Genomic DNA, 23,124 nt, shown 5'->3' on the forward strand with positions numbered 1-23,124 from the left:
ATGCTGAAGTCATTAATTATGAACCCTGCCCGCTGCTCAAATCCGTTCCTGGCTGGTCCTGCCTCGGGCCTGGGCCTACGGCAGCAACAGCTGAGGCTTGTCAGGGCGTCTGCAGACCTCCGGTGGGGAGGGGAGGGGAGCGGGGAAACGGGGGTCCTAAAAGGGCCACTGTGGCTGGCAGGAGGAAGAAGGAGGGAGGGAGACTGGTCTCTCTCAGGCCTCCGGAGGCCGTGCCAACGGGGGCTCACGGAGAGGGTGCGTGTCACACCGGTGATGCCCCGACTTGTCCTGGATTTAGAACTTGCCTCGTTGGAGTCTGGGGCAGGAGATCCTCCTCACACCGTCCCCACCACAGCTGCCCAATCAAGGCACCACGCAAATGGATTCCCAGGACTCTCTGCCTCCACCTCCAAAGCCACATTGGCTTTCTGTTGCTGCGTGTGTCTCAACTGTCCCCAACTGGCTCTCTCAGCAGCCTGGATAAAGAGTTTTTCTCCAGGCCGGGCGCGGGGGCTCACGCCCGTCACCCCAGCACTTTGGGAGGCTGAGGCAGGTGGATCACCTGAGGTCAGGAGTTCGAGACCAGCCTGGCCAACATGATGAAACCCCGTCTCTACTAAATATACAAAAATTGGCCTGGTAAGGTGGCTCACGCCCATCATCCCAGCACTTTGGGAGGCTGAGGCAGGTGGATCACCTGAGGTCAGGAGTTCGAGACCAGCCTGGCCAACATGATGAAACCCCGTCTCTACTAAATATACAAAAATTGGCCTGGTAAGGTGGCTCACGCCCATCATCCCAGCACTTTGGGAGGCTGAGGCAGGTGGATCACCTGAGGTCAGGAGTTCGAGACCAGCCTGGCCAACATGGCAAAACCCTGTCTCTATTAAAAATACCAAAACTTAGCCGGGTGTGGTGGTGCAGGCACCTGTCATCCCAGCTACTGGGGAGGCTGAGGCAGGAGAATCGCTTGAACCCGGGAGGCGGAGCTTGCAGTGAGCCGAGATCGCACCACCGCACTCCAGCCTGGGCGACAGAGCGAGACTCTGTCTCAAAGCAAAAAAAAAATAGTTTCCTGCAGCTCAGTCTTCAAAGCTTTCTGTTCCTATCCTTTCTCTGAATCATCCAGGCTCTTTGTCTTCCTCCTCTGTCTTCCCTGTCTCCACCCCGAAACTCTGCACCGTGTGTGAGGGTGGAAGGGAGACTGGCCTGTACCCTGAGCCTAGGGAATCCCGGTCCACAGCACGGGATGCCGCCAGCCGTCTCCCTGCGCAAGGGGGGCTGCTCCGCATTTCCCAGGGAATTGGGTTGGGCCCGATGCCACCGAGGTTCCTTTGGCCCTAAGGAACGAACTTCAGGGGCTCAAAGGGGTACATAAGACAACAGAACCATTGCCACGGGTCAGCCTCAGCAGATACCCCGGGCAGGTGAAGAAACCCAGTGAGAGGTGATTTCCGTGTCAGAGTTAAGATTCTACGAGGCCGGACACGGCGGCTCACGCCTGTCATCCCAGCACTTTGGGAGGCCGAGGCGGGTGGATCACCTGAAGTCGGGAGTTCGAGACCAACCTGGCCAACGTGGCAAAGCCCCGTGTCTACCAAAAATACAAACATTAACCGGACATGGTGGCTCGCATCTGTAGTCCCAGCTACTCAGGAGGCTGAGGCAGAAGAAATCAAGACACAAAAATTATCTGGGCGTGGTGGCAGGTGCTTGTAATTCCAGCTACTCGGGAGGCTGAGACAGGAGAATTGCTTGAACTGGGACCGGGAGGCGGAGGTTGCAGTGAGCTGAGATCGCACCACCGCACTCCAGGCTGGGCGACAGAGCGAGACTCTGTTTTTAAAAAAAAAAAAAAAGAGTTAAGATTCTATCACGACTGTCATCCCAGCACTGTGGGAGGCCGAGGCAGGCGGATCACCTGAGGTCAGGGGTTCGAGACCAGCCTGGCCAACATGGTGAAACCCCGTCTCTACTAAAAATACAAAAATTAGTAGTGATGGGCGCCTGTCATCCCAGCTACTCAGTAGTCTGGGCAGGAGAATTACTGAAACTTCGTCTAAAATGATATTAATAAAAATAAATAAATAAATGTATACTGGGGAGTGGAATATTTAATTCATTTATTTACTGTTATTTCATTATTTTATTGTATTGTTTAGACAGAGTCTTGGTCCATCGCCCGGACTGGAGTGCAGTGATGTGATCTCGGCTCACTGCAACCTCCGCCTCCCGGGTTCAAGCAATTCTCCTGCCTCAGCCTCCTGAGTAGCTGGGATGACAGGCACCTGCCACTATGTCCGGTTAATTTTTGTATTTTTAGTAGAGACGGGGTTTCAGCATGTTGGCCAGGCTGGTCTTGAACTCCTGACCTCGTGATCCGCCCGCCTCGGCCTCCCAAAGTGCTGGGATGACAGGTGTGAGCCACCGTGCTCAGCCAATGTGAACATCGTTAATGCCACAAAGTTGTAAAGTTGAAAGTGGTGAAGACGATAAAGTTTCCATGATGTATTTTTGACCACGATTGTTAAAAAGAATTTACTATGCAAAAGTTCCCCGGATTCTTTCATTGTTCGCTAACTTTCATTGTGACATTCCTTGCTATAAAACAAGCCCCCTCTAAATCACAGTTGCCCTCAGGATGTAATAAAATCTTACTTAAGAATAATGTAAACCACCTTTTTTCCTCGGGGGCATTTGGCCGTATGTGGAATTCGGGGCTGGAGTCTCCCAGTCAGGAATTCCTCGTGTTGAAAACTTTGATGTCTGGAACCACCCTGGAGGAATTCAGCTAATTCTGTTTTTGAGTTTTCAGGGATCCTTTATAACTATAGAGAAATCGTGACAACTTTGGTTCTCGGGTCATCCTGACCCAAGAGGGCACCTAGATTTCCTGCTGTAAGTGTGTGGCTCCTCTCCTCCCCTCCCCTCTCCTCTCCTCTGCTCTCCTCTCTTCTCCTCTCCTGTCCTTCCCTCCCCTCCCCTCTTCTCCCCTCTCCTCCCCTCCCCTTGCTGCTTCCCCATCACACCACTTGAGTTGCTAAGATGCTGTCCTCTCCTCTCCTCTCCTCCTCTCCCCTCCCCTCTCCTCCTCTACCCTCCCCTCCTCTCCCCTCCCCTCACCGCCCCGTTTCCCCATCACACCACTTGAATTGTTAGATGCTCTCCTCTCCTCCCCTCTCTTCCCCTCCCCTCCCCTCCCTGCCTCCCCATCACACCACTTGAACTGCTTAGATGCTCTCCTCTCCCCTCCCCTCCCCTTGATGCTTCCCCATCACACCACCTGCGTTGCTTAGATGCTCTCCTCCCCTCTTCTCCCCTCTCTTCTCCTCTCCTCCCCTCCCCTCCTCTCCCCTTTCTTTTCTTTTTTTCTTTTTTTGGTTTGTTTTCTTTTCTGAAACAGAGTCCCATTCTGTCGCCCAGGCTGCAGTGCAGTGGTGCACTCTCAACTCACTGCAACCTCTGCCTCTTGGGTTCAGGCGATTCTCCTGCCTCAGCCTCCTGAGTAACTGGGATTATAGGCACCGGCCACCACACCCGGCTGATTTTTGTAGGAAACCTTCAGAAACCAATGGGCTGGAAGAGGAAAGCTTTGAGAAATGTCAACATGTTAAAAATACAACCACAGGCCGGGCGCGGTGGCTCACGCCTGCATCCTAGCACTTTGGGAGGCCGAGGTGGGCGAATCATGAGGTCAGGAGATCAAGACCAGCCTGGCCAATATAGTGAAACTCCGTCTCTACTAAAAATACAAAAAATTAGCTGGGTGTGGTGGCGGGTTCCTGTAATCCCAGCTACTCAAGAGGCTGAGGCAGGAGAATCGCTTGAACCCAGGAGGCGGAGGTTGCAGTGAGCCTAGATCGTGCCACTGCCCTCCAGCCTGGGTAACAGAGCGAGACTGTCTCAAAAAAAAAAAAAAAAAAAAAAAAAAAAAAAAAAAAAGTCCCGAAAAAGACTAGGAACAAATCTGCAGCATTTTAACTGGAAAGAGTCGGGGCATTAAGAAATTATATAATCAGAAATCCCACCTGTGCAGTTTGAGTATTAATGAGTTTCACGTGTATAAGGTAAATTGCAGCAGACTCTGAATTCACCTCTATTAGGTAAATTACAGCAGACTCTGAATTTCACGTGTATTAGGTAAATTACAGCACACTCTGAATTCACCTTTATTAGTTAAATCACAGCAGACCCTGAATTCACCTTTATTAGTTAAATCACAGCAGACCCTCAATTCACCTGTATTAGTTAAATCACAGCACACTCTGAATTCACCTGTATTAGGTAAATCACAGCAGACTCTGATGTCACCTGTATTAGATAAATTACAGCAGACTCTGAATTCACCTCTATTAGGTAAATCACAGCAGAATCTGATGTCACCTGTATTAGGTAAATTACAGCAGACTCTGAATTCACCTGTATTAAAGCACAGCACATTCTAAATTCACCTGTATTAGGTAAATCACAGCAGACTCTGATGTCACCTGTATTAGGTAAATCACAGCAGACTCTGAATTTCACCTGTATTAGTTAAATTACAGCAGACTCTGAATTCACCTGTATTAGGTAAATTACAGCAGACTCTGAGTTCACCTCTATTAGGTAAATCACAGCAGACTCTGAAATCACCTGTATTAGGTAAATCTCAGCAGACTCTGAATTTCACGTGTATTAGGTAAATTACAGCAGACTCTGAATTCACCTCTATTAGGTAAATTACAGCAGACCCTGAATTTCACCTGTATTAGGTAAATTACAGGAGACTCTGAATTCACCTCTATTAGGTAAATTTCAGCAGACTCTGAATTTCACCTGTATTAGGTAAATCACAGCAGACTCTGAATTCACCTGTATTAGGTAAATTACAGCAGACTCTGAATTTCACCTGTATTAGGTAAATTACAGCAGACTCTGAATTCACCTCTATTAGGTAAATTACAGCAGACTCTGAATTTCACCTGTATTAGGTAAATTACAGCAGACTCTGAATTCACCTCTATTAGGTAAATTACAGCAGACTCTGAATTTCACCTGTATTAGGTAAATCACAGCAGACTCTGAATTCACCTCTATTAGGTAAATTACAGCAGACTCTGAATTTCACCTGTATTAGGTAAATTACAGCAGACTCTGAATTCACCTCTATTAGGTAAATTACAGCAGACCCTGAATTTCACCTGTATTAGGTAAATTACAGGAGACTCTGAATTCACCTCTATTAGGTAAATTTCAGCAGACTCTGAATTTCACCTGTATTAGGTAAATTACAGCAGACTCTGAATTCACCTGTATTAGGTAAATTACAGCAGACTCTGAATTTCACCTGTATTAGGTAAATTACAGCAGACTCTGAGTTCACCTCTATTAGGTAAATCACAGCAGACTCTGAAATCACCTGTATTAGGTAAATCTCAGCAGACTCTGAATTTCACCTGTATTAGGTAAATTACAGCAGACTCTGAATTCACCTCTATTAGGTAAATTACAGCAGACCCTGAATTTCACCTGTATTAGGTAAATTACAGCAGACTCTGAATTCACCTCTATTAGGTAAATTTCAGCAGACTCTGAATTTCACCTGTATTAGGTAAATCACAGCAGACTCTGAATTTCACGTGTATTAGGTAAATTACAGCAGACTCTGAATTCACCTCTATTAGGTAAATTACAGCAGACTCTGAATTTCACCTGTATTAGGTAAATTACAGCAGACTCTGAGTTCACCTCTATTAGGTAAATTTCAGCAGACTCTGAATTTCACCTGTATTAGGTAAATTTCAGCAGACTCTGAATTCACCTGTATTAGGTAAATTACAGCAGACTCTGAATTCACCTGTGTTAGGTAAATTACAGCAGACTCTGAATTCACCTGTATTAGGTAAATCACAGCAGACTCTGAATTCACCTGTATTAGGTAAATCACAGCAGACTCTGAATTCACCTGTATTAGGTAAATTACAGCAGACTCTGAATTCACCTGTGTTAGGTAAATCACAGCAGACTCTGAATTCATCTGTATTAGGTAAATCACAGCAGACTCTGAATTCACCTCTATTAGGTAAATCACAGCAGACTCTGAATTTCACCTGTATTAGGTAAATTTCAGCAGACTCTGAATTCACCTGTATTAGGTAAATTACAGCAGACTCTGAATTCACCTGTGTTAGGTAAATTACAGCAGACTCTGAATTCACCTGTATTAGGTAAATCACAGCAGACTCTGAATTCACCTCTATTAGGTAAATTACAGCAGACTCTGAATTCACCTGTATTAGGTAAATTACAGTAGACTCTGAATTTCAGAACATCTATACAATGAAATCTAAAACGCATCTGCAATATTTGGTTAACCTGTACATAATTGTGTTCTGTGTGTGTGTGTGTGTGTGTGTGTGTTTAAAAAAGGTGAAAGGAAACTTTGAATTATTTAAGTCTGAAGCAAAGGGGACATTTAATTGTACATGATTTTTAATAATATTTTTATGGGGCTTAATCCTATCGCAAAGTTTTCCTCTCCTGGAAAATTCTTAACGGGCACGATTTGCTTGGATTATCCAAAGCCCTAAAGTGCAAATGCAGAGGGGGAGACCTCCATCATTTTATTGCATTTGGCGTCTCCTGGTTCTCTGTTGAGTGGATATAATGATGGTCATCAAGTCTCAATTCTGGTTTTGCTTCAGCGCTGAAAAAAACTACTGTGGTTTATTTTGGGTGTTTTCTTGTTGTTGTTTTTTTGTTTTTCTTTTGAAATGGAATCTGGCTCTGTCGCCCAGGCTGGCGTGCAGTGGCGCGATCTCGGCTCACTGCAACCTGTACCTCCCGGGTTCACGCCATTCTCCTGCCTCAGCCTCCCCAGTAGCTGGGACTACAGGCACCTGCCACCACGCCTGGCTAATTTTTGTATTTTTAGTAGAGACGGGGTTTCACCGTGTTAACCAGGATGGTCTCGATCTCCGGACCTTGTGATCCGCCCGCCTCGGCGTCCCAAAGTGCTGGGATTACAGGCGTGAGCCACTGCGCCCGGCCCATTGTTTTTGTTGTTGTTGTTGTTGTTGTTTTGTATTTTTAGTAGAGACAGGGTTTTACCACGTTGGCCAGGCTGGTCTCTATCTCCGGACCTTGTGATCCACCGGCCTCGGCCTCCCAAAGTGCTGGGATGAGAAGGCCTGAGAGCCACCGCGCCCAGCCTGAAAAAAAGTCCTAAGGGTCAGATGGTGTGCAGGACGAACCCGTAGTGAAGGTTCTTACCTCCAAAACCCTCCTCTTGCACCAATAAAAGGGGGTCCATTTCAATCTCTGAAACCAAACTATGCAGCATCCATGCCTTTGGCCAATGAGACTCACCACCTACAAAATCAAACCTCTCTTCTTTGAGCCAGGCGCGGTGGCTCACGCCTGTCATCACAGCATTTTGGGAGGCTGAGGCGTGTGTATCACCTGAGGTCAGGAGTTCAAGACCAGCCTGGTCAACATGGTGAAACCCCGTCTCTACTAAAAATACAAAAATTAGCCTGGTGTGGTGGCAGGTGCCTGTAATTTCAGCTACTTGGGAGACTGAGGCAGGAGAATCACTTGAACCCGGGAGGCGGAGGTTGCAGTGAGCCCAGATCGCACCCCTGCCCTCCAGTCTGGGTGATAAGAGCAAAACTCCCGTTTCAAAAAGAGAAATAAAAAGCAACACTGGAAGTTACAGGTATTGGCTGCCACCAAGTGGCGATTTGAGGAGCAACGCCTTCGCCGTCTACCCGGTTTGTGAAACAAAACAGCAAGTTGCAAGTAAAACTGAAGGCCTTTCTAAAAGGTGGTAGACCGGTTTTACAGACAAGCAGACACTCCCTGCGGTTCCTGCTTCCTGCAGTTTCCGAATAGCTCCTCTGTGTCTTCAGCTTTTGCAAAGGTGCAGTGTTGGCTGTGAACTTGGAGCTTTCTCTGTCCGAGAGGAGGGGCAAACTTTGGACAGCCTTGGGAAGTCGATGCTCCTGCAGGCCAGGGATAAAGGAAGCTGGCAGCAGAAACTTAAATTCCCGGCCGGGTGCAGTGGCTCACGCCTGTCATCCCAGCACTTTGGGAGGCCGAGGTGGGTGGATCACCTGAGGTCGGGAGTTCGAGACCAGCCTGGCCAACATGGTGAAACCCCGTCTCTATTAAAAATACAAAAATTAGCCGGACGTGGTGGTGCACGCCTGTCATCCCAGCTACTCCGGAGGCTGAGGCAGGAGAATCGCTTGAACCTGGGAGGCGGAGGTTGCAGTGAGCTGAGATTGTGCCACTGCACTCCAGCCTGGGTGACAAGGTGAGACTCTGTCTCAAAAACAAAACAAAACAAAACTGTCTCAAAAAAAAAGAAAAAAGGGCTGGACGCAGTGGCTCACACCTGTCATTCCAGCACTTTGGGAGGCTGAGGCGGGCGGATCACCTGTGGTCAGGAGTTCGAGACCATCCTGGCCAACGTGGTGAAACCCCGTCTCTACTAAAAATACAAAACTTAGCCAGGTGTGATGGCAGGTGCCTGTAATCTCAGCTACTCGGGAAGCTGAGGCAGGAGAATCACTTGAATCCAAGAGGCGTAGGTTGCAGTGAGCTGAGATTGTGCCACTGCACTCCAGTCTGGGTGACAGAGGGAGACTCTGTCTCAAAATAAATAAATAAATAAATAAATAATAAATAAAAGATAAAATAAATAAAAACTGACCCCAGTGACACACAGGTACCATCATTCCCTTTTGCAGACCCAGCCACAGTGCAAAGAATATTTCACAGTGCCTCCTTTTTGGGACACAACTATGTAACTGTAGAAATAGATAGTAGGGCCGGGCATCATGGCTCACGCCTCTAATCCCAGCACTTTGGGAGGCCAGAAAAGGGCAGATCCCTTGAGCCCAGGAGTTTGAGACCAGCCTCATCAACATAGCAAGATCCTGTGTCTACAAACAATGAAACATTATTCAGATGTGGTGGCGAGCACCTGTAGTCCCAGCTACTTTGAAGGCTGATGCACAAGAATGCCTTGAACCCACGAGGCGGAGTTTGCAGTGAGCCGAGATGGTGCCACTGCACCCCGGCCTGGGCAACAGAGCAAGACAAGAAAAAGAAAGGAAGAAAGAAAAGAAAGAAGGAAAGGAAGGGAGGGAGGGAGGGAGGGAGGGAGGGAGGGAGGGAGGGAGGAAGGAAGGTAGGAAGGGAAGGAAGGAAAAGGAGAGAGAGAAAGAAAGAGAAGGAAAGAAGGAGAGAAGGAAGGAAGGGAGGGAAGGAAAGAAAGGGAAAGGAGAGAGAGAAAGAAAGAGAGAGAAGGAAGGAAGGAGAGAAGGAAGGAAGGAGGGGAGAGGAGAGGAGGGGAGGGAGGGAAGGAGGGAGGGAGGGGAAGAGAAGGAAGAGAAGATAAAAGAGAAGAGAGAAGGGAAGGGAAGGCGAGGCCAGGCACAGTGGCTCACACTTGTAATCCTGGCACTTTGGGAGGCTGAGGCGGGTGGATCACCTGAGGTTGGGAGTTCGAGACCAGCCTGGCCAACATGGCAAAACCCCATCTCTACTAAAAATACAAAAACTAGCCGGGTTTGGTGACAGGTGCCTGGAATTCCAGGTACTCCAGAGTCTGAGCCTTGAACTTGAGAGGTGAAGGTTACAGTGAGCCGAAATCACACCACTGTACTCCAGCCTGGGTGCAGAGTGAGACTCTGTCTCACAAATAAAATAAAAATTGAGGGTCCTTGAATCGCCGTCTCACAAATAAAGTAACTATCATTAAAACTGAGGGTCCTTGAGTCATATTCCTAGTTCTATTGACTCACCTCACTTTAAAACTATCATTCAAGTATCTGCCCCCGGTTTTCCTCATCTCTGAATGGCTGTTTTTGCAGACCCGCTGATTGCCAGGCAGAAACTCAAAATGAATGCCATTCATTCTTAGGACGCAGAGTTAAATTCTGCAACAGCCAGCATCCTAACGCCTGGTTGCCTGCACCCACCAGCCTGTTGCAAATGCTAACAGAAAGTCTGAAAACGCGAAATTCTAAAAGAAGGGTTGCTTTTGTTTGACAATCAGACAGGCCAGTGATTGAGAGCCGGACCTGGTCGCTTGCTCCTGGTCAGCCCTCTTGGAGCAGGCAGGTGACGGCCCAAATGTCTTGCACAAATGTTGCCCAGACGCTGAGAATCCAAAAATGCCTTTTGCTCTTTGCAGTTCACGGGGAGTGTCCATCAGCGCTTATACCCAGGGCGGGAGATGCCAGTTCCAGGTCAATGCATTTAGGTGGTTTATTATTCCGATTAATTTAATTAGGATGTCATTAATTAATTTAATTTAATCATTAATCAATTTACTTAATTAATTTATTTATTCATTAATTTAGTATTTCGTTCATTATAAATTTGACATGCCAATTAATTCATTAATGTATTAATTAATCTAATTAATTCATTGCTTTTATTAATTAATCTAATTGATTCATCGCTTTTTATTAATTAATCCATCGCTTTTGTTAATCTAATTAATTCATCACTTTTTATTAATTGATCTAATTAATTCATCGCTTTTATTAATTGATTTAATTAATTCGTCTCTTTTATTAATTAATTTAATTCATCACTTTATTAATTAATTTAGTTTATTTGATTCGTTAATTTAACTAACTTGTTAGTTTTATTAATTTAATTAATTCGCCGCTTTTGTTAATTAATTTAATTTATTTAATTTATTGATTTATTTAAGTCGTTAATTTTTTAAATTAATTTAATTCATTGACTTAATTTATTAATTTAATCAGGATGCTTACTACATCTCGTGCACGTGTTTTTCAGAAACGCCACACACTAGGAATTTAGTAATTCCTAAATGTCTGGCAGGCTTTCTCGGAGGAAGTACTGTTTTTCTTTAAAAATGGGAACCCTATTTCACCTGTCAGTGAGCAGTCCACACGTTGTATTTTTTTTCTTTCATACGCTGTGAAACATGAGGCATTTTTGCTTCCCCCCCACCCCCTTCTCCACCTTTCTGCAGAAGGCGGGGGTTCCTGCTGTCTGGTTTTGCTCTTAAAGCTGCACGTCGCTTGGAGCCAGCAAGATTTAAGCGGTGGTTTTGGGCAGAGCGTTGGAGCCTGGCTTATGAAAGCTGCTTCCAGAATTATGGATAATGTCTTTATAACTGGGACTTCCCACTCTTGCCGATTGCCAGAGTCGGAGACGTATTTGTTCTCTGACAAGTAACCCTTATTTAAAACAAAATGGGACCCAGTTACTGGGCTCCTGGGCAAAACTTCGTGAGAAATAAAAAACTGAAAAACATGTATATAAATGTTCTGAGAATGAAGCTCTGATTTTTTGTTTGTTTGTTTTTGAGACAGGGTTTCGCTCTTGTTGCCCAGGCTGGAGTGCAGTGGCGCGATCTGGGCTCACTGCAACCTCCGCCTCCCGGGTTCAAGCGATTCTCCTGCCTCAGCCTCCGGAGTAGCTGGAACTCCAGGCTTGGGCCACCTCGCCCAGCTAATTTTGTATTTCTAGTAGAGACAGGGTTTTGTCACGTTGGCCAGGCTGGTCTTGAACTCCTGACCTCAGGTGATCCACCCGCCTCGGCCTCCCAAAGTGCTGGGATTACAGGCGTGAGCCACTGCACCTAGTAATGTATTTTTTTATTTTTTTTTCTTTTCTTTTTTTGAGACAGAGCTTTGTTCTTGTCACCCAGGCTGGAGTGCAATGGTGCAATCTGAGCTCACTGCAACCTCCATCTCCCGGGTTCATGCCATTCTCCTGCCTCAGCCCCCCGAGTAGCTGGGACTACAGGCACCTGGCACCACGCCCGGCTAATTTTTGTAGTTTTAGTAGAGACGGGGTTTCACCATGTTGGCCAGGCTGGTCTTGAACTCCTGACCTCAGGTGATCCACCCGCCTCGGCCTCCCAAAGTGCTGGGATGACAGGTGTGAGCCACCGTGTCCAGCCTCCATATGGTTTTTCATAGAGCTTGTATTAATTTACATTCCCCACCAGGAGTATATAAAGCATTCCGTTTTCACCACACCCACACCAATATCTTTTTTTTTTTTTTTTTTTTTTTTTTTTTACTTTTTAATAATGGTCATTCTGGCTGGGGCAAGGTGGTGTTTCTGTGTGATTTTAAAATCTGCATTTCCCTGATGATTACTGAGGTTGAGTATAAAACGTTGCATTTGATATGATGCGAATTTCATCTCCATTTAAACGACAAAGAAAACAGAGGCCAGGCACGGTGGCGGGCGCCTGTAATCCCAGTCCCTTGTGAGGCCGAGGCAGGTGGATCACCTGAAGTCACGAGTTTGAGACCAGCCTGGCCAACATGGTGAAACCCTGTGTCTACTAAAAATACAAAAACTAGCTGGGCATGGTGGTGTCCACCTGTAATCCCAGCTACTCAGGAGGCTGAGGCAGGAGAATCACTTGAACCCGGGAGGCAGAGGTTGCAGTGAGCCGAGATCAAATCACTATACTCCAGCCTGGGCAGCAAAGCCAGACTCTGTCTCAAGAAAAACAAAAAACAAAAAAGGGCCGGGCGCGGTGGCTCACGCCTGTCCCAGCACTTTGGGAAGCTGAGGCAGGTGGATCACCTGAGGTCAGGAGTTTGAGACCAGCCTGGCCAACATGGAGAAACCTCGTCTCCCCTAAAAATACAACATTTAGCCCGTCGTGATGGCGGAGGCCAGTAATCCCAGCTACTCAGGAGGCTGAGGCAGGAGAATCGCTTGAACCCGGGAGGCGGAAGTTGCAGTGAGCCGAGATCACACCACTGCACTCCAGTCTGGGCAACAGAGACAGACTCTGTCTCAAAAAAAGAAAAAGAAAAAGACCACAAACCACAAACTAGGGGCTAAAACAACACACATGTGTTCTCTCCCCGTCCCGGAGACCAGGAGTCTGAGGTCAACACGTGGACAGAGCTGTGTTGCCTCCCAAGGCTCTAGGGGAGGCTCCTTCCTGCCTCTCCCACCTCCTGGGGGCTCCAGGCGTCCCTGGGCTTGTGGCCGCATCACTCCAGTCTCTGCCTCCGTCTCCACGTGGCCTCCTCCTCTGTGTCTGTCTCCTCTTCTGTCTCTTACAAGGACACCTGTCATTCTATTTAGAGCTCAGCTAATCCTGGGTGATCTCATCTCAAGATACTCAACTGAATGACACCTGCAGAGACCTTCTTTCTAAATGAGATTCTATTCACAAGTCTACGGGTTAGGACATGGACAGATCTTTTGAGGTCACCATCCCAACCCATTGCAACTGTGTTTGGTTCTTTCTGGAGCCTTATCTCGATGTCTTACATTCAACTGTATCTGCAAAGACCCCTTTTCCGAACAAGGTCCCACTCACAGGTTCTGGGGATTAGGACATGGACATCTGTTTAGGGGACCACAGTTCAATCCACTCCAGGTGTATCCAGCTCCCTCTGGAGACTCTAGGGGAGGATCCTTCCTGCCTCTCCCAGCTCCTGGGGGCTCCAGGCGTCCCCGGGCTTGTGGCCGCATCACTCCAGTCTCTGCCTCAGTCTCCACGTGGCCTCCCCCACTGTGTCTGTGTCTCCTCTTCTGTCTCTTAAAAGGACACCTGTCATTGCATTTAGGACCTACCCAACTCCAGGATGATCTCATCTCAAGATCTTTACCTTAAATACACCTGCAAAGACTCCATAACCAAATAAACTCTCATTCTGAAGGACAGCATGAACATGAATTTGGGGAGGGAGATGCCGTTGCACCCACTGCTTCCTCACAGTAAAAACATCTGTAAATACCTACTGAGCAAATGACTGGTCAAGCTCTTCTGACAAATATCTGATCACGATGTGGAGGGTGATTCAGAGAACTTTCCACAACTTGTATGTGGATGCCAAGATTATTTCTGTGCCATGGGGTTCTTTTTTGTTTGGTTTGCTTTGGTTTTGTTTTGTTTTTGTTTTGTTTTTTTTGAGACAGAGTCTCGCTCTGTCACCCAGGCTGGAGTGCAGTGGCCGCATCTCAGCTCACTGCAAGCTCCGCCTCCCAGATTCAAGCCATTCTCCTGCCTCAGCCTCCCGAGTAGCTGGGATGACAGGCACCTGCCACCACGCCCGGCTAATTTTTCTATTTTTAGTTGACACCAGGTTTCACCATGTTGGCCAGGCTGCTCTAGAACTCCTGGCCTCAGGTGATCCACCTGCCTCGGCCTCCCAAAGTGTTGGGATTACAGGTGTGAGTCACCGTGCCCGGCCTTTTTTTTTTTTTTTTTTTTAGACAGAGTCTCTCTCTGTCCCCCAGGCTGGAGTGCAGCGGCGCCATCTCGACTCACTGCAACCTCCACCTCCCGGGTTCAAGCGATTCTCCTGCCTCAGCCTCCCGAGTAGCTGGGATGACAGGCACCTGCCACCACGGCAGGCTAATTTTTGTATTTTTAGTAGAGACGGGGTTTCACCGTGTTAGCCCGGGGTATCACCAACTATTGCACTCGAAAGGCGTAGGCTTTTTCTGTAGAAAAACACACCTCAGAATTGATTCACGATTTCCTCTTGTGTGTCTGGGGGTTCCCGGGCTGTCCCCGGAATCGTCTTTGCAGGTCGAAGAGGTCCCGATGGCCGGGAGGTAAAATTCGGAGGAATTCAGCCAGGAGAGAGAAAAAGCCGTATCCTCATTTTGGGAGCTGAGAGGCGGGCCCCCGTGGCCTGCTTCCCGAGGCTGAGACCCAGGGAACAGCTGACGTTAACTGCGTGCTTCAGTAGAAGGCAGCCAGCAGAGGTGGCTGCAGGCTTCCACGGGGCAGAGAAATCCGAATCAGCCGCCCACCCCCAGATACCTGGCATGGTTCCCTCATCCCCTGGAAGGGCTCAGAAGTTTGCTGAGATGCCATGAACCAAGACGCTCTGTGCATGCTCAGCAGAAACAGCAGAGGAAGGTGTGCCCCTCGGCTACAGACAGGCAGGACCAGAGTGGGGGGCCACGCTGGCCAACGCCCCCTACAGAAAGACGGCCATGGAGACCCCCAGATACAGCCTTGAAGACGCCCACGGAGGCCTCTATAGACAGGTGCAGAAGGGCCAGCCAGAGTCCTTTACCCCGGACGCAATTGTCAGTCACCCCAACCAGCTTCTTTGGCACCTGTAGACAGGTACAGAAGGGCCGGTCACACTCCTGACCTCTATACCCAATGCTCGGTCACCCAACCAACCTCCTTGGCACCTGTAGGCTGGTGCAGAAAGGCCGGCTGGAATCCCGCCCACGAGACCCAATGCTTGGTCACCCGCCCCCCCCCCCCACCGCCCCAGGCTTTTTACCACCACCCCAGGACAAAACAGCCACAGGAAGGACCAGCAGGACCTGCCCAGGTACACGGAAAATAACTGAGTTGGCCAACTCAGTGCTGACTGTGAACGTCACGGTCTAGCGAGCCCTCCCAACGAGAATGATGCGACAGGTAAGCAGACATCTTTTTTTATTTTTATTTTTATGTACGTATGTATTTATTTATTTATTTTGAGACGGAGTCTCCCTCTGTCGCCCAGGCTGGAGTGCAGTGGCACCATCTCGGCTCACGGCAACCTCTGCCTCCCGGTTCAAGCGATTCTCCTGCCTCAGCCTCCCGAGTAGCTGGGATGACAGGCATGCACCACTGCACCCGGCTAATTTTTTTTTTTTTTTGTATATTTAGTAGAAACGGGGTTGCATCGTGTCAGCCAGGATAGTCTCCATCTCTTGATCTCGTGATCCACCCTCCTCGGCCTCCGAAAGTGCTGGGATTACAGGCTTGAGCCACCGCGCCCGGCCCCTCTCCTAGTCTCTACTAAAAAATACAAAATTGGCGAGATAGTGGGCACCTGTAATCGCAGCTACTTGGGAGGCTGAGGCAGGAGAATGGCTTGAACCGGGGAGGCGGAGGTTGCAGTGAGCCGAGATGGCACCACTGCACTCCAGCCTGGGCGACAGAGTGAGATTCTATCTAAAAAAAAAAAAAAAAAAAAAAAGTTCTCAAATCCAGAGAAGAGAAAAGGGCCTTTGTGGAGGTCTTGCTTTTAAAGTCAGGGCCAAATCCCCCCCAGGCCTGAGATGGAATTTGCAGAGGCTTTTGAGTGTGTTTGTTTGTTTGTTTGTTTGTTTGTTTTCTACTGTCTCTGCCAAGACAGGATGGAGAGAGGTCACCTGGTCTCCACTGTGGAAGGATTTTTTTGTCCACGCTGAAGCTACATTCCCAGAGAGACAATGGAAGGACTCCCAGTCTCATTTGGGAGAGGCTCTCACCCTGGGAGGGTGAATACTGAGCGTCAACTAGATTAGACTGAAGGAGGCCAAGTCTTGATAATGGGTGTGTCTGTGAGGGTGTTGTCCAAGGAGATGAACATTTGAGTCCGTGGGTTGGGAAAGGCTGACCCACCCTCCATCTGGGTGGTGGATGGGCACCCACTAGTCAGCTGTTAGCACGGCCAGGATAAAAACAGGCAGAAGAACGTGAAGAGATCAGACTGGCCTAACCTCCCAGCCTCCTTCTTTCTCCCATGCTGGGAGCCAATTTTTGTATTTTTAGTAGAGACGGGGTTTCACCATGTTGGCCAGGCTGGTCTCAGACTCCTGACCTCAGGGGATCCACCCGCCTCGGCCTCCCAAAGTACTGGGATGACAAGTGTGAGCCACCGTGCCTGGCTGAGACTCTGTCTTTAATTTAAAAACTTAAACAGAAAGAAAAAATAGAAGAAAATCCAGAGATTTTTGTTTTTAGTAAATTGAAGCCAAATTAGCTATTCCCAAACTACTACAAACTCTAAGTAAACAACAAAATCTTTCCAAATTGTCACGTGCATATGATATCATATTATATCCATAATAGATAATAGCATGCATATATAATATATACTATGTATAAAATAAGTGTATATTTTAAAATAAGTGTATATAATATACACTATGTATAAAAATCAGTGTATGCAGGTGCCATGGCTCACGCCTGTCATCCCAGCACTTTCGGAGGCCGAGGTGGGCGGATCACCTGAAGTCATGAGTTTGAGACCAGCCTGGCCAACATGGTGAAACCCTGTCTCTACTAAAAATACAAAAACTAGCCAGGCGTGGTGGTGGTTGCCTGTAATCCCAGCTCCTCAGGAGGCTGAGGCAGGAGAATCACTTGAACCCGGGAGGCAGAGGCTGCAGTGAGCCGAGATCGCGCCACTGCACTCCAGCCTGGGCTACAAGAGCAAAACTCTATCTCGAAAACATAAAAGTACAATATGTTATGGGCATTGAGTCTGTTACAAAATGGACTCACGAAGTTTATTAACTCTACAGCCTCCTAGGAAGATGAAGAAGTCGTTTCTTTTATGAGATGGAATCTGCTCATTTGAAAATACAATTTTTGGCCGGGCGCGGTGGCTCACGCCTGTAATCCCAGCACTTTGGGAGGCCGAGGCAGGCGGATCACGAGGTCAAGAGATCCAGATCATCCTGGCTAACACGGTGAAACCCCATCTCTAGTAAAAACACAAAAAATTAGCTGGGGACGGTGGCGGGTGCCTATAGTCCCAGCTACTCGGGAGGCTGAGGCAGGAGAATGGTGTAAACCCGGGAGGCGGAGATTGCAGTGAGCGGAGATTGCGCCACCGCACTCCAGCCCCGGAGACAGAGCGAGACTCTGTCTCAAAAATAAAAAAAGAAAGAAAATACTTTTTTTTTTTTTGCAAAAACTTTAGATAACACTGAGTGTATTATAAAAATTAGCCAGTACACCCAGCTAATTTTTTTATTATTTTTAATTATTTTATTATTATTATTTATTATTATTTTTAAATTATTTTTATTTTTTATTATTTTATTATTTTATTATTTTTATTATTATTATTATATAAGAGATGGGGTCTTGTCATGTTGTCTAGGCTGGTCTTGAACTCCTGGGGGCTCAAGGGAGATCCACCCAGCCCAGCCTTGCCAAAGTGCCGGGATTACAGGCGTGAGCCACTGCACCTGGCTTCTCAGTTCTTTCTTGTCTCTGCGTTTTTAAGTCACGCTCTTGGCCGGGAACATCCGGGTTTTCAACTGGGGCTTTTTCAGCGATGGGCCCGTCACGTCTGCTACTGATCACAAGTAACGGTTATTTCAAGAGAAAGGAACAGGGGCCCCCGGCTGATACAGAATGTTCCCCCAAGGAGAGATAATATCTGTGACTCATGACTAATTCTGTAGAACATGCTCTGCGGGGCTTTTTTCTGTGTAGGGATGGGAGGACGGAGTTTCGCTCTTGTTGCCCAGGCTGGAGTGCGATGGTACGGCCTCAGCTCACTGCACCCTCTGCCTCCCGGGTTCAAGCAATTCTTCTGCCTCAGCCTCCCGAGTAGCTGGGATGACAGGCGCCCGCCACCACGCCCGGCTCATTTTTGTGTTTTTAGTAGAGACGGGGTTTCACCATGTTGGCCAGGCTGGTCTCGAACTCCTGACCTCAGGTGATCCACCCGCCTCGGCCTCCCAAAGTGCTGGGATGACAGGTGTGAGCCACCGCTGTGCCTGGTGGGAAAAAGATTTTAATTCTGTGTTCCCTACAACAATCTCACACACACACACACACACACACACACACACACACACACACACACACAATTATTCCAAGCGCGGCTGCCGAAAGCTTACTTACTGCACCTGCAGGAAAATTTACTTAAACCCAATCCCACCCAAAGAAGCAAAATCTCAATAACTCAGAGATAGCATGTCATCCTTCAAGCCAAGGGGCCCACGGGAAACCTGCGACAGTAGCATTCTCCACTATCTGCAGGGACATCAGAAACCAACCACACCTCAGGACACCTCTCACATTGTTCCAGTAACGAGAAAAGCAAACACACAGCCGAGGGAGGGGGCCTTCGGGTAACCGCACAGAGAGTTTCAAAATTCAAACGTACTTTGGACACAGAGTAATGTTGTGAGAAATGGGAAAGTTCTTCTTCAAAGATTATAAAAAGTCACAATTTCTTACTCTAAGATTGCTACCCCCATTACTGTGTGTGTGTGTGTGTATATATATTCTATAAGATTGCTAGCCAGTATTACTGTGTATATATATACTCTGTAAGACTGCTATCCACAATTAGTGTGTGCATATATATTCTCTAAGAATATATATATTCTCTAAGAACATATATATTCTCTAAGAACATATATTCTGTAAGAATATATATATTCTGTAAGAACATATATATCCTATAAGAACATATATATTCTATAAGAACATATATACTATAAGAACATATATTCTATAAGAACATATATATTCTATAAGAACATATATATTCTATAAGAATATATATATTCTATAAGAATATATATACACACACACACTGTAAGATTGCTATCCACTATTAGTGTGTGTGTGTGTATATATATATATACATGCTATAAGATTGCTATCCATATTAGTGTGTGTATATATATACACACAATAAGATTGCTATGCACTATGTGTGTGTATATATATACACACACTATAAGATTGCTATCCACTATTAGTGTGTATGTATGCACACTATAAGATTTCTATGTACTATTAGTGTGTGTATATATATACACTGTAAGATTGCTATCCACTATTAGTGTGTGTATATATATATATACACACACACACACAAACTGTAAGATTGCTATCCACTATTAATGTGTGTATATATATATATATATCACTACAAGATTGCTATCCACTATTAATATGTGTGTGTATATATATATATATCACTACAAGATTACTATCCACTATTACTGTATAATATATGTATGTACACTATAAGATTGCTATCCACTGTTAGCATATATATATACACACTATAAGATTGCTATTCATTATTAGTATATATATATACACACTATAACATTGGTATCCATTATTAGTGTGTGTATATATATACACACACTATAAGATTGCTATCCACTATTAGTGTGTGTATATATATATACACTATAAGATTGCTATCCACTATTAGTGTATATATATATACACTCTATAAGATTGCTATCCACTATTAATGTGTGTGTGTATATATATCCACTACAAGATTGCTATCCACTATTAGTGTGTAATATATATATATACACATTATAAGATTGCTATTCACTGTTAGTGTATATATATACACACTATAAGATTGCTATCCACTATTAGTATATATATATATACACACACTGTAAGATTGCTATCCACTATTTGTGTGTGTGTGTATATATATACACATATATATATACACTATAACATTGCTATCCATTATTAGTGTGTATATATACATATACACATACACTATAAGATTGCTATCCACTATTAGTGTGTATATATATTTTAAAAAGACGAAATGCTTTATTCTTTGTTTTTTAAAAAAAGAAAGAAAGAAAATCCTCTGAAAGCCAGATAAGGTGGCTCACGCCTGTCATCCTAGCACTTTGGGAGGCTGAGGCAGGTGGATATATACACACACACACACACACACACACTATAAGATTGCTATCCACTATTAGTGTGTGTGTATATATATACACTATAAGATTGCTATCCATTATTTGTGTGTGTGTGTATATATATATACACACACTATAAGATTGCTATTCACTATTAGTGTGTGTATATAAATCTATACATATATACACTAGGATTGCTATCCACTATTTGTTTGTGTGTGTGTATATATATCCCAGCCCATACTGCCTCTGCCATTTCTTATTTGCAGATGCTTCCTTAACAATCCCTGGGCAACTTCTTTTTCTTTCTTTGTTCTGTTCCCCTTATCCAATTAAAAAAATTTTAAACTTGAGGCAGGAGAAAGGCATGAACCCGGGAGGCAGAGCTTGCAGTGAGCCGAGATCGCACCACTGCACTCCAGCCTGGGCCACAGAGCGAGACTCCGTCTCAAAAAAATTAAAAAAAAATAAAATAAAGTCTTAAACTAAGAGCCAATTGGGTAAAGTGTAAAATGTGACGTCGTATTCTAGCCGATGGAAAGTGGACACAGCAGTAGGATAGATGCCTCAGGTTATAAATAACTGTCTCGTTTGTTCGGTGTGCTCTCGTGGCTGGACAGCTGTTGAATAGCACAGAAAGGAAAGCTCATCTTGCTGAGAGATCATTTGTTCCTGTGTTGATTCTTTTTTGTGTGTGACACCAAAAAGTCCATTTCCAACAATGTGTAAACCCGGAAAATCTGAGACAGGTGGGGACATAGCTTTTTTTGTTTTGGTTTGGTTTTTTTGTTTTGTTTTTTTGTTTTTTCCTGTTGAGGGAGGGAGGGGTGGTTCGGAGTCTCGCTCTGTCGCCCGGGCTGCAGTGCAGTGGCGCAATCTCGGCTCACTGCCACCTCCGCCTCCCGGATCCTGGTTCAAGCGATTCTCCTGCCTCAGCCTCCCGAGTAGCTGGGATTACAGGCACCTGCCACCACGCCTGGCTAATTTTTGCATTTTTAGTAGAGGCCGGGTTTCTCCATGTTGGCCAGGCTGGTCTTGAACTCCTGACCTCAAGTGATCCACCCGCCTCGGCCTCCCAAAGTGCTGGGATAACAGGCGTGAGCCACCATGTCTGGCCACAACTTGGTTTTATACATTTTAGGGAGGCAGAATTTGCAGTGAGCTGAGATCATGCCACTGCACTCCAGCCTGGGTGACAGAGTGAGACTCGGTCTCAAAAATAAATAAATAAGTACAGGATGGGTACAGCAGCTCGTATGTATATGTATGTCTATACACACACACACACACACTCTGTAACATTGCTATGCACTATTTGTGTATATTTATACACACACACACACACACACTCTGTAACATTGCTATGCACTATTTGTGTATATATACACACACACACACACACACTCTCTGTAACATTGCCATGCACTATTTGTGTATATATATACACACACACACTCTGTAACATTGCTATGCACCATTAGTGTGTGTATATATACACACACACACACAGATACACACACTCTGTAACATTGCTATGCACTATTTGTGTATATATATACACACACACACACTCTGTAACATTGCTATGCACCATTAGTGTGTGTATATATACACACACACACACACACTCTGTAACATTGCTATGCACTATTTGTGTATATATATACACACACACACTCTGTAACATTGCTATGCACCATTAGTGTGTGTATATATACACACACACACACTCTCTGTAACATTGCTATGCACTATTTGTGTATATATATACACACACACACTCTGTAACATTGCTATGCACTATTTGTGTATATATACACACACACACACACACACACTCTGTAACATTGCTATGCACCATTAGTGTGTGTATATATACACACACACAGATACACACACTCTGTAACATTGCTATGCACTATTAGTGTGTGTATATATACACACACACACACACTCTGTAACATTGCTATGCACCATTAGTGTGTGTATATATACACACACACAGATACACACACTCTGTAACATTGCTATGCACTATTAGTGTGTGTATATATACACACACACACACACTCTGTAACATTGCTATGCACTATTTGTGTATATATATACACACACACACACTCTGTAACATTGCTATGCACCATTAGTGTGTGTATATATACACACACACACACAGATACACACACTCTGTAACATTGCTATGCACTATTTGTGTATATATATACACACACACACATACACACACTCTGTAACATTGCTATGCACCATTAGTGTATATATACACACACACACACACAGATACACACACTCTGTAACATTGCTATGCACTATTAGTGTGTGTATATATACACACACACACTCTGTAACATTGCTATGCACTATTTGTGTATATATATACACACACACACTCTGTAACATTGCTATGCACCATTAGTGTGTGTATATATACACACACACACACAGATACACACACTCTGTAACATTGCTATGCACTATTTGTGTATATATATACACACACACACACTCTGTAACATTGCTATGCACCATTAGTGTATATATATACACACACACACAGATACACACACTCTGTAACATTGCTATGCACTATTAGTGTGTGTATATATATACACACACACACTCTGTAACATTGCTATGCACTATTTGTGTATATATATACACACACACACACACTCTGTAACATTGCTATGCACCATTAGTGTGTGTATA

At 45.5% G+C, this 23,124-nt stretch overlaps 1 protein-coding gene across 1 annotated transcript in view; it reads right to left on the reverse strand.

Annotated features, from left to right (window-relative positions):
• Window positions 1–14,742: 14,742 nt before the first annotated feature.
• The window catches only part of LOC123571109 (cytokine receptor-like factor 2), a 40,086-nt gene continuing 31,704 nt past the window's right edge, over window positions 14,743–23,124 (reverse strand). The window contains exon 8 of the mRNA XM_065538833.2: window positions 14,743–15,084. Coding sequence (XP_065394905.2) covers window positions 14,860–15,084 — 225 coding nt within the window. The 3' untranslated portion in view covers window positions 14,743–14,859. The remainder of the gene's footprint in view (window positions 15,085–23,124) is intronic.

The sequence above is a fragment of the Macaca fascicularis genome, chromosome Y, assembly GCF_037993035.2.
Source record: "Macaca fascicularis isolate 582-1 chromosome Y, T2T-MFA8v1.1".
Classification (NCBI taxonomy): Eukaryota; Metazoa; Chordata; class Mammalia; order Primates; family Cercopithecidae; genus Macaca; species Macaca fascicularis.